Source organism: Phasianus colchicus, chromosome 3 (genome assembly GCF_987193195.1).
Source record: "Phasianus colchicus chromosome 3, bPhaCol1.hap1.1, whole genome shotgun sequence".
Lineage (NCBI taxonomy): Eukaryota > Metazoa > Chordata > Aves > Galliformes > Phasianidae > Phasianus > Phasianus colchicus.
Window position 1 is genome coordinate 80,713,033 of NC_143438.1, and position 13,136 is coordinate 80,726,168.

Consider the following 13,136-nt stretch of genomic DNA (forward strand, 5'->3'; position numbering starts at 1 on the left):
TAAATGCCCAGTACACTTTAATGCAATAATAAAAGAAAAAAGTGCAAGTAATTGCTGCTCACATATCTGTAAAGACGCATTCTCCTAAAAGTCTCTGTGATAGTGAAATGGAGACAACATGGAGTTCAGCACCCAACAAATTGTTCTGTGAGCACAAGCAATACAGAAATAGCATTTTCAACAGATGTGTTGAGATAGCACTAGGAGATCTCTCTACCTCAGGTATCAGTGGAGAGAAAATTATTAGAAATACCCTAGCTGTAGGATTGTCATCATACTAAGCATCAAAAAGTCCACACAGGTGACTGTATACATGTTAGTGTTGTGCACTTCTTCTGTAACAGCCTTATAATTGATTCCCCATTCCCCCCATTATTTTTCACCAAAAAGGGAAGATACATACTCAAACAGTTGGCACAAGTATTACTCCCAATTCGTTTTATCAAATGAAGTTAAAATAATTCTGAGAGTGAGAAATGGAAAGCTGTGAGTGGACAGCTCTAACTCATAGGTGACTTGGTTATTCTGGCTGACGAGCCTTGCCTTTGGCAGTGTTATGGTCTAGCTTCCATGGAAGAACAAAGCATTACCTATAGATCAGATTGCATCCATTTATCATTCACTGCATGAGTGTATCCTGTTGAGCAACCTGGTCTAGTGCAAGGTGTCCCTGCCTGTAGCAGGGGGGTTGAGACTACATGATCTGCAGGTCCCTTCCAACCCAAACCATTCTATGATTTTATGATTAGGATGCAGATCTGGCTAAAGGACCTGAATGCAAGCTTCCCTCTTCATGAGGGAATGCTCATACCACCAGAGCCTCCTGTTGTGGATATATTTTAGAAGAGCAAAGGTATGGTTTGCTGTTGCCAGCAAAGCTGGTTTAAAAGGTTCCAGCATCAGCATCTTCCTGCCTCTCCCTCTGCCCAAGGATTACGGCACTCTCAGCTGTATGGATTCAGCTGTTTGCGTGGGCACACTTTAAACCGTTCCAGTGAAACACTCTACTGTAAATGCAAAAACACCCTCTGTTGGGGTTTCTTTAAACAGAGGGGGAGAAAGAGAGAGAGAGAGACTGAAGGAAGGGCTGGAAGGGAAGAAGAGTGGGAGCCTGACTTTTTCCACCAGTCTATTCCACAAAGCTATTTGTACAGCCGTACTCCAAAACAGATGAGGGAATAAAAAAAATCTTTGAGGGCGGGAGGGATGTAGAGATGAAATGGGGATAGAAGGGAGGAATGATGCAAACAGCTGGGGGCTGGAACCTCAACTGGCTCCACTTCTGTAGGATTCATAGCACGGAGCTACACATGAAGCCCACATTTTCCTCAGCATTTTAACCAGGAAAGAACTCCACACGTACTCACTAAAGGTCTGAAACACCCACAACGCATCCTCAAGTTAGGCACCAAAGCTTCAAAAAGAAGCACAATCCCCATCATTCTCAGCTTCCCATGTCCCAGGCATTAGTTTTCTCTCTCTCTACACATGACTGGTAAGGCCTCACAGTTTGCACTTTCAGAGAAGCTCAGCTACCCATGCTGCAAAAGGGAGCAGAGCCTCTGAGATCTGAGTTGCCATGCACTTCATGTTGGAGGATGGCAACACAGAAGCTGCAGGAATAAAAAAAAAAATAAAAGGCCTTCCGAAATTACCATAAAATAAAGTACATCTGTTTATTTGCATCTTGTCTAAAGAAAATGAGAACAGGGAACAGCAAGGGCAAACACAAGAAGAGCTCTATCTACTGCTCTGGTTTTCCAATTTCATCAGCTGTGCTGAGGCCCCTCTCCATCACTGCTTTATGGGAAAAGGTGCCACTCTGCAGAGCATTCTCCTCCTGAGGGTAACAGCATTGTGTGGATTAGAGAGGTACTGCTGGGCGAAGTACATCTTTTTGATTAAATATTTCTAAGGAACGTTCCCACCGCTTAGCAGAAGAACTTGTTTACATCTCCACATTTCAGCCTGAATATAACCTGTGCTCTTTTTAAGAGGATTTTGTTTGAGTGAGATATGTAAGTCAGGAGTCTCAGAGCTCCATTCCATTTTCTATTTTGACTTTGATGTGTGCCTTTGGGCAACACATTTACCCTCTGTGTGTCAGCTTCCCCCATCTGCAAATTAGAGATTTTCATAATTATCTTAATAATCCGTTAAACATACAGATTTCTGAACAAGCAGTACAACGAACAAAGGTTAACATTATTTTTGAATGCCAAAGTAACCCTCCTTATGTCACTTTTGTAAAAATATCGCATCTGATGTTTGAAAAATCTTTCTGCCAAGTAGATGTTACTGCAGTAAATGTTCAGCACATGTTTGCTTCTACTGACGCACACTATTAGAAAAATTGCTTGAGACAAATTGAGATATTATAGAACAACCCTATTATGAAGCTAGACCACAAAAAAGCTTATTTTAATTTAAACTAGATCATCAATGGAATAGGGAAGAGATGGATGAGAATGGGAAAGTTGGTTGTAATTATTTCTCTGAAGATCTGGAACATTATCTGACAAGATTTTAATTCCTGAGTTTCTATCAAAAGATTGGCAGTATTCCAAGGTCTTCACAAGACATTTTGGTCCTTAAGGGTAGCAGGAGGATAGCAGTTTGAGCAAAAGGCCTTTACTTGCTATTACTTGCTAGCTGTGTTAAAGGCGCTATTCCGCCTTTAACTTCTTTCCTGAGATTATTCCAGTTAACTCACAATTCACAAGAGAAACACAGATTTATGCCCAAAAAGTAAACTACTTCATACAATTATCACAAATTTACTTCAAAAGGAAAAAAGATATTAAGGTGCATTCAAAGTACCTCAAATAGGTACAGCTTCAAACTCAGACAAGGTGGGTGGCTGAACACGTGAGAATCTTGATGAAACAAACACTCCAGATGAGAAGAACCAAGGGTAAATAATTTCATTGCCAAAACCATTGCTTCAAAAGATTAAAAAAGGTTCAGGGATGCTCCCAAAGGACAGGAGTAAAAAAAAAAAAAGCCAAAAAACCCCCAAAACAAACAACAAAAAAAACCCACCCCTCACTCTACCTAAAATAAAGTAGCCTTAAAGCTATTGCCAACTAAATCTACAGCAGCAGCTGTTCAATGAGGAAGACACCTGAAAACTTAAAAATAAAACATTGATATATTGATTTTTCAGCCTATCCAAGGAAAAAAATAAGGAAATACAAAATGAAAATAAAACTCCAGAATAGTGGTAATCTGAACTCCCCTACTTCAGGTAATATGTTCTTTGACAGAAATCTTGGTAACTGAATTCAAGTTAAAACAAGTTAAATATTTAAGCAAGCAATGTAAGTCACCCTACTTAGAATAAATGAACATTAAAGTGTTCCTAATTTGCCAGTACAGTCACACCAATGTAAAATGTCACTGAATGTAACCTGCCATGTAACTAAAAGCAGCTCTAAAGAATTAAAAAAAAAAAAATGCATTTACAATAATCTTCAAATAAACTCACTGGGATAATTTACAAGATTTTGTCTGCTTCAAATCAAACAAAGCATATTAAACTCCTCCAACAGACCAGGTGAGCTTCAAAAACGCTGCCAGGAAAGTCAGTTCAGGAGACATAAAGCTGAAAACTGATGAATCTGCTGAATTAATTCCCCGTTACTGGGAAGCAGTAGTCTTCGATAAGCTGAAGAAATTGCTGCCAGCATAAAGGACAGTAACTATGGAAGTTCAAAGAAACACATTTAATTGAAAAGTCACTTTTAACCGGGTTTATCAAGAATCCATTTCCATCTGTGTCATTGTCAAGAACAGTGCTATACTGCTCTAAGAAAACACCTATTGAAAATACACTTTGATTCTGAAAGAAAAAAAGCTCTCCTTCTTTCTCCTGTTGCAAAGGATTCCTAAGCACAAATGGAGAGCTTCTGTTTTCTCCTTCACTTCTCTGATGAAAGGACTTCCACAAAAGCCTGTCTTGCACTAGGCTACAACCCCAACACTGCCATTCCAATAAGAAAACTAACTTGCAAATGTCTGTCTTTTAGCTTCAGTCAAGCTGCAGTACAGCACTGTCACTACCAAAAGAAGACAAATCAGTGAAAAACTTCACCTGTGTTTTGCAATCTGTTCAGACTCATTTCCATTTCCAGAACTGCACTGTGTGACTAGCAGCAGCCTGAGTAAGGATCCAGGTTGCTTAGTAGTCTTTTTTAACAGGAGGAAAGTCCCAGAAGCAATAAAGGACAACACTATCAAGTCACCTGCACACCTCCCCGCGTCCTCATCACAGTTCTCCTTTTCATGGTCAAGTGGCAAAGCTCGTGAGGAATTGCTCATCTCTCACATCCAGTACCTGCCCATTCCTCATGGCAAAAGCTTTGACAATGCAAAAAACACTGACAGGAAGCCTGGAAACTGAGTAGCCTGCACTTCGCAGCAACAATTCTTTACCTATTGATTAATTTCAGACGCAGCAACTGAACTGGACAAATTATTGACTAAATATTCCCTTGTGACATCTGTAAGCTCCCAAGCACAGTTCAGCCTTAGATCCAATCTCTCTTGCCCAATTTCTCTAAAAGCATCAGATCTCTCATTATGTGAACATAAGCTCTGGAAAAGAAAACAGACTGAAATGGAGTTGAAGACTACTGCTAACTCCAGCAACATATGGACCACTAGCAACATGGAATCTTAAATAGCTTTACATGGTGAGGGGAAGAAAAGGACCTAATTTGGCTGGCAGGGTCAACAGTGGAGATCACAATGTTGGCAGATAATACATCAAGGTAAAAAGAGTGTTCCACTCCAAAAATCTATTAGTGAATATATCCCATTTCTACGCAACAAGACATTGCATCCTTTTCTGCATCTGGTTTTTTCAATCAGCCCAATAATAACCAAATTAACTACACTGTGTCAGGTAGGATTTAACTACCATCCAATTTCTGCTCTAGGTGATGCCTCTTTTGTATCTTAAATATACTTTTGGGGCCAAGAGCCACAAGAACAAAAAGCTATTTAAATAATTACCGACATCATTAATGCTGGCTCTCACCAACATCAGTCCGAGCTTTTTTTCCAGTTTCTCAGACAATTTTTTTAATGAATCCTGCAACTAAAGTAAGACAAATATGATTTATTTTTTATTAAAATTATTAACAGCATCACTTAAGGATTACCTAACTGAATTATTTGCCTTAATTTTTCTGAATACTGATATTTTTCTGAAGTGAAGAAAATATGCATTACTGAAAGGGATACACAGTTCAAGCAGTACAGGTAAATACAGATTACGGGCTGATTTTAGTCCTAGAATTAATGCTATCGTTTTACCACGCAGATTTTCCTTCAGCAAAAAACATATGAAGGTAAAGTCTTAACCCCATTAGAGTCAAGGCAAAGCTTCCATGGGCTGTAATGAGACTGGGATTTCACCCAAGGTGTTAAACTGTGGCTTGGGAAAGCGAATAAAAATACATCCATTATTGTAACAAGTACTTACCTGCTAGCCAGACTGAGCAATTCATGTCTATCGGCTACTGCAGATTTCTTTTCCAGTTCCCACAACATCACATTGATCAGGTATGAATTCTTAATTACAATGGGCACTTCTTCAAACATGTTTTCGTAAGCAATATTTGCTTTTTTCAAACTGTGAAACAAGTTAAAAATATTTATTAAAATAACCAGTACCTCTATTGTTCATTTTGTTAAACTGTTGCTCCAGCTACATTAAATAGGCAATTTTGTTAAAACTTCCCATTTCCAGAGCTCCATCTGCAAGCAAAAGTCAGGTCTGTCTGTTAGAGAGCGTTTGCATGGCAAAACCTCACATTTACAAACAGTAGGAAAAGCTGCTTTACAAAAACTCTCAGAAGTCAAGCAGCTGCTTTGCTCGCTAATACATTACTTACATGAAAAAGCCTCCAGCAAAAGACTGCACTGACAGGATTAACTCTGCCCCTTCCAAAATACTTCACTACCTTCCCTGCCACCAGATTTTCTTAAATAGAAGTGAACAGTTACCGTATAACATCAAAACAGCTTTAAAGCCATAACTATTACAACAATAAACTATTTCCCCAATAGCTAAATAATTAAGAATTTTATTGATGAAAATTAAGATTGACAAAACACCATGTTTCAGAACAATTAAATTCTATGGTGGATATTAAAATACAAGTTTATAGTGCACTTTTAAAAAATATAACAACTACTGTTCATGTTTTAAAATAAGTAGATACTAACACCTTTCATAAAATCTGGAAATAAAAGCATGATATATGTTTCTAAGTAAATATATCCTTAACTTCTTTGTATGTGTATGGAACATTTGCTTTTTTTTTTTTTTTTTTTTTTGACTGAGGACCAGATTTGTTTGTTCATTATGCAAATGTTATCTTTAGACACAGAGCAATGAAGTTACTTAGTTTCTCCTCAATGAATAAAGTTTAACAAGTGCTTGTGCTTTTGCTGTTGAACACCAAGCTGTTTGGGGAATAAGGAGAAAATTCAGGCCTACATCTACTACAAGCAACTATTCTTTTGAAACAGTTAATTACCTTACTTTTACTCGAGAAGATTGTGACCACATGGGGGAGTTAATTTGAAATAAACACAGAAGATCAGCTATTGTAAAATACCTGTTCAATTTTCCTTCTGAAAAAAACAGCTTGAAGACAGACCAGCTATTTCTATTTCCCCTTCTTTCTGTGCTTCCTCCCTTTCTTTTCTTTTTTCCTTTTAATTTTTTTTAATACATTTTTTGACTCTATTCCCAGACACAGCTGCCTTTGCCATATTCCTTACAGCCAGCCTGTCCACCTCCAAAATCAGTCCAAGTCCCCCCACCCCTGCCCCCATTTAAATGCCCAATGACAGACTTCCATTCCTTCTCCATGACTGTATCAGTACACATCTATCACCACGCAGAACACATCCAGTTTCCCAGCACATGCTGTTATGTGAGATTTTAAAAATACTGTATTTCATCATCCCATGTACCTCCCTGCACCCAAATAATCCAGGTAGATCATGAGAAATCATTCTTCTCAATTACTTACGCTTCTGGAGAGAAGTCTTTTTCTTTGCAAACTTCCATCAGTTTGGGAGTCAACCGATACGCCTTCAGTGACAAAGACCCTTGGGCAGTCTTAATGGGATCTATAATCAAAAACAAAGGAAGAATATTAATACAAACTCCAGCTTACTTTTTAATTTATGAACAGGAAGCAAAAAAATTAATAGTCATCTTAGAAAAATAAGACAATCAACACATATTGAAATGTAAAATACAACTATATACAATGAGGTTGATTAATAAACATAACTTGGAGAACACAGTGGGGATAGAGAACCCTCCTACCCATAACATTATTTTCCCATTAAAGGTCTAATTCACATTTTCTATTCCTTAATGTGAACTATCCGCATAACTTATGTAACAGCGACCTCATTTAAATAAATATTTTCCCCTCTAGTCATTATGCAGTAAATCAAAATATTCGTTAAACAGCATTTTATACAAAAATAGTATTTCTGAGTAGCAATAAGCTAATTCAGATCAAGTTGCCCTGCTGCTCGGTGCACAACAGTGTAACTGGCATATAAAATGCTTAATTTTGCTGTGACACACTATACTGAATGAAGGGGGAAATTTTCTAAACAAACTGTTACATTCCTAGGACAAAGAAGCTTAACACTTACTGCATGATAATGGCTGAATCATGCCAACATTAGAATAAAAGCTGTGTTAACATTCATGTTGTCTGAAACTTAACGCAGTAAAACTTTTAGCAATCGGTGATAAAATAAAAACCAAAATAGACTGAAACAAGTGGAAAATTCATCAAGGTCTGATGATGCAATGTTTCCAGCCAATATAAGTATACTTTAACAACTTGTTCTTTACTGTAATCCAATTGTTAACATACTGAAACAATTTTGGGGCAGCTCATAAGATTGATCGTATTCATTAGTATTTTTTCTGACAGATACTCAGGACGTTACATTTACTTCTCAGCTGGAAACTATATGCAAGTCTGCCAGATATGGCAAACTGTGAGTGTTTGGGGAGGGGGAGGCTATAAAGCTGTTAAATTGCCTACGGTTCTGATACAGCACAGAACATCTGGTCTGGAGAGCTTGAGGAAACACCATTAAATAGGCAGAAAAGAAAAAAATCTTTGTGCTAAGAAACAGTCCAGGTTTTGTATGCTTCTGTCAGAGGTATAAAAAAACTTGGCAATTCGTGTCATGATTGGTCAGTCACGTACAGAGCCAGACACGCTAGCAATCGGGGTTTGTTAGACATCTGGTCGAGTTCCACCAGCCCCTCTGACGAGGGAGGGGAGATGAAGGAATAAAAATGAAGCAGCTACTCCAGCATTCCAAAACGTACACATCAGGGCTCTGATAGCAAGAAAAATAAACAGAAAGAAGGAAACCCTGTCTAGACTTAGCTGCTGCTGAGGCTGCCGTAGACACAGGGTTGGTATTTACTTGAAAAGGCCTGCCAGGCTACTCTTACAGGCAAAAGACAGAATACAAAAATAGTAGTAATAATATTAAGAGGGGAAAAGAATAATAAAGGAAACCTCATACTAACCGTAAATGAGAACTACAGACTCCTCAATTGCGTGCTGGTAACTGAACTGGGAGTCCAGGAGGGCACGGGTGACAAAAGAGCCATAGTATGTGGACTGGTACCAGCCAACGTGAAGATGATCAATGTTTACGTGGCGAAGGCTCCGCATCATTTCCATCTGGTATTGAACTGGATTAAATAAAAATTATGTTTAGAAAGTAAACTTACACAATTTGTACTATTTCTAGAGAGCGTTTAATATTCAATGACTGAATTGTACTACTTTTTTTCATTGTTTTTTTTTTCATTCACTGCGTAGAAGTGTGCTCCCGCACTAACTAGACTATCTGCAGGAAAATACAGGGCTTCCTCAGAAAGTAAGACTAGCCTAAGCAAGCAGACTTTCTTTTTTCAGCTGGACTTAATTGCTAAAGCGATCAACAAACTGTTACGTCTCATTTGCAGTGCGTATTACTCGCTCATTCATAAAAAATCGCAGATACCAGGTTTCATTAACCAGTAATTTACCATTTTGTAACGAAATAAATAGTGATTTAAATCATGGTACTGCTAGGGATTAAATAATATTCTTTTAGATCCAAAAATCATCTAATGTAAATACAAAATAGGAAAGAACTTTGTGTCTTCTTCACAGTTTAGAACTACATTTTCAGTATTATAGTTTGAGGCACCCGCTACAGTTGTCAGATTTAATTGCATTTATCTTCAACTTTTTACCAGTGTTTCTTTTATATATGTATATGCAATATACATAAAGATGGATAGAGAAGTATTATACATAATATACATACAGAGCTTGTTGTCTTAGCAGAGAAAGGTTGATTTTTTAATTCGTATTTTTTTAAACCCATAGCTGTAATGTCTTATTGTGTCCATGAACAAATTCTGTTTCTACCAAATGCCTCATTTAGACAGATTACCACGATGGAAAAGCAATGCTTAATGTTTAAGCAATGTTTAACACGCTCCGATCAAGCAGATCCACACACCTTATTGCTTATCAGACCTTCTAGACAGACACTGCCTGCTGACTGTATATGAGGGGGCTGATTTCTGTGTGCCAGTGCTCACAGCCAAACGATAGGCAATCAGATGCAACAGCACTACACAATCCTTCAGTTTTATCTGCTGCTCCAAATTCACAAAAACAACTCCATCCTATGCATTTATTTCTGTGTTGGTTTTTTTTTTTTCCCCCATGGGCTCTCCTTGCACAGATGAAAATATGACATTCATTATAAAAGAAAGCCACATAAATTAATTAGAGAATAGAACGTGCTAAGTGTTCTGAACCCACTTTATATCATTTCCAGAATAAAAAACAATTACATCCTTTAAAGATATGAGGAGACATTTCTCAAGAACGGACACATTTTCCAACTTATCACACACAAAGCACAAACTAAATTCTGCAGTCTGCTAACTCTTTTAAATTACAATGTCTTAAGCAATCTACATACGTTTGTATAAGCACTTGCAGACTTTTTCCATCAGCATACGTTGGTGCCTGCATTCTATTTCATGATGCCTTGATATAAATGACTTACAATTTGCGTTTCAGCCAGGACACCAACGATAAGCTAGCACCCCACACTAACACAGCAAAACCATCCAGGTTCAGTCTGAAATGCCTCACACACCTATGCAGAAAGGCCGCACCACGGGGCTGCCACTGCACCGCGGCACATCTAAAGGTGTCACTGCTTCCCAGGACAGCCAGCTAACTGCAACCGATCTAACAGCTCCTTTTCGGTCGCTACCAACACCTTTCCCCTCGCCGGACTGAAATAAAATAAACGTGAATCCCCTTTTCATTGCATAACTTCCAGAAATACAGGACAGCTTCAGGAATCCTCCTTACTCAGCAGCCCCCGCTGTTCAGCAGGTAGCGTCTCAAGACATTTCCCAGTCTTCTAACAAAAACAAAGTCAAGATCTAGCTTGTCAGAGAAGCACAGTCCTTACATTTAAAGGTTTGGTTGGCTTTTTTCCTTTTCTCCTACTTTTTACAGTTAAAACATACAGAACACAATTCTTTCCCAAAAATTGCAAGGCTGCTGCTATGACACAATTTTAAATAGAAAAAGCATATGATACGTTCAATAAATGTGGAAAATGTAGATGGAATGGGCTATTTTGGTTTAAAGAAAGTTTTTAAAAAAACTTGTGTAGAAAGCAAGTAAGACTTGCTTTTGACATGACTTGCAAAGACATGAAATTACGGTTAAATCCTCTCTAGCTAGATGAAGTCATAAAACAGAAAAAATAGAAAGAGATTTTCAAAAGCAGTTGAAAGAGGAAATTTCTTTTTTAATGAAAATAGAGGAGGATTTTTAGACTGTTGATCTACACTGCTAATTGCAGTGCCGATTTTCTTAAAATTGAAGACATAGCCAAAGTTGAAGCGGCCATGAAGCGATAGAAAAAAAGTATTTTCTACACAGATTCCTCTGAAATCATATGGTAAAACCCATTCCAGTATTTTCTCCTTTAAGAGATCTTAAGGAGATGTTAAAGATAGGTGACACCCAAGGAAAACATCCAGATCTTTGTAAGCCTGAATAAAAGTATGTCGTGCTCTTATAAGTGTAAGTGCAACCCAAAAATTATGTTCGAGGACTTCTTGTCTTAAACACAGCATCATCTAACTGAAGTGTGAGAGACATCACGTAGAAGAAAGGCCTCACTGAAAAGCATCCAGATTTCAAGTCAGCAGTTCCTCCTCTCATGACTGTTAGCAGTTAGATGATAATGAAGGCAATAGCGGAAAAATCTCAAAGAACCAATAAAGCATCAATAGCTAACATCTCTGCCTTGGGAAAACAACTGCAGAAATTAAAACATGATGCAGTTCCCACCAGAGAGAAATGGAAACTCTTTTAACCAAACATATATATTTTATAACGTGTATTAGCAGCTAGATAGCTCCAAGAGCTGCCAGCTTGCACAAATGTGTAACAGTCCCTAAGTTGCTTCTGCTGATATCATTACTGCCATTTCTTTACATCTTTTGCCTACTCTACAAAGTATCGTGTATTTAACTAGAAGTTAAGTACAAACTAGGGAAGAGCTTTCTTCTATCCAGTCCTCGCTCTGCTATGACTTGGGAAAATCAAGCACTTCGACAAGGAGTTCACTGTTTCGAACCATAGGGTTTGGAAAGGCGGGTGCCCTCCAAGTCTAAGATTGCCCAGAGCTTAAATGAGTGAGGAAAAGGGCCAAGCATTGGTCAAGTCATACCAGAATGCAGCAAAGTTTGCATTTTTAAGCAAATTATTTGCTCAGAAGCTTCCTTACTTCTGATGAGGTAAGCTATCAGACATGTCTGCACTTCATGCTTCTTGCATTAGAAACGCACCCATTGCACCTCTACCTCCTCAACACTTGGCAGGAATGGATTTTTTGAACAGACAACCTTTTTCACTATCGTTGAAATACATATTTCCTCTAAAATTACAGTTAGTTTTTCACTTGCTTGCAAAGAAATTTAATGGGGAAGCAGGAAGGAAGAAAAAAAGAGAAGGCAGCTAGTAAGCATTATAATTAATTGAAAGCAAAAAAAAAAAAAAAAAAAAAAAAAGCGCAAAACTGTCCAGTATGGGTGCTTTGTTTGAATCTGAGTGATACTTGTCTGTACTAACAAAATTCTGAAAATTAACTGAAAATAGAAACAGAAAAGAGTATTGCAGTTGTTCGGTGGATGTTTCTTCCATTATTTAAACTAAATTTTAACAAAATTATCATAAAAGATTAAAGGAAATACTTAAATAACATCAACATTTGCTTCTTTTCCAAAAAGCAGCAGCAACAGTATAAACTATCTAACATTTTACACATATTTCCTTGTTGTTAACATAGAGGATATAACATAGACAAATTCATGTAATAGATCAGATACAGTACCAAGAACAGAATACCGACGTGGTGACCCATTTAAAATTAGGGGCAACTCAGCCACATTCCTTTAATATCTTAAAGTAGTCTGGGTCAATAATTTTACTATTCAAAAACCTAATTTAAGAATAGGCCAAATCAACTGAGACACTGAAAAAGAAAATAAAGACTCCCTGTGATTATTTTAAAATGCAAACAAGCTTAAGACACCGGAGTTCACAAACAATTGGCAAGTTCACATTCTGCTTGAAATAACAGCTTATTTCCCAAACTCTTTTGAAACAAGTGTTCCTGTAACAGCCTCATACATGATGCAAGTCTATTCAACACTCCAAAATTATATTATTTTCTCTATAAACAATTCATTAAAATCCAGCCCTTATGAGGTCACGTGCCAATGTACATGTTGCCAAAAGTCAGTTCTGAAATAGTTACTGTCAGATGAGATGTATGTCAAGGTGGCCACACTCGCACTACTGGTAAACGTTATGATGTGAAATAGTGATCAAAGATGACCCAGAACCAATACCTTTGATGGTACCTTAGATGTATAGGGCCTCAGTTTCCAAAACACTCGTTAAGGTTTCCACATGTTAAGAAGTCCGCTTTGAAGAGTGGCAAAGGACATGTCTGTGAAGTGGAAGAACTTG

At 37.7% G+C, this 13,136-nt stretch overlaps 1 protein-coding gene across 1 annotated transcript in view; it reads right to left on the reverse strand.

Moving 5' to 3' along the window:
- EIF3H (eukaryotic translation initiation factor 3 subunit H) overlaps window positions 1-13,136 on the reverse strand; it is an 81,056-nt gene that overhangs the window by 7,924 nt on the left and 59,996 nt on the right. Inside the window, exons 3-5 of the mRNA XM_031591148.1 lie at window positions 8,594-8,761; window positions 7,050-7,149; window positions 5,489-5,638 (exon numbers count right to left, since the gene is read on the reverse strand). Of these exons, the coding sequence (XP_031447008.1) occupies window positions 5,489-5,638; window positions 7,050-7,149; window positions 8,594-8,761 (418 nt within the window). The remainder of the gene's footprint in view (window positions 1-5,488; window positions 5,639-7,049; window positions 7,150-8,593; window positions 8,762-13,136) is intronic.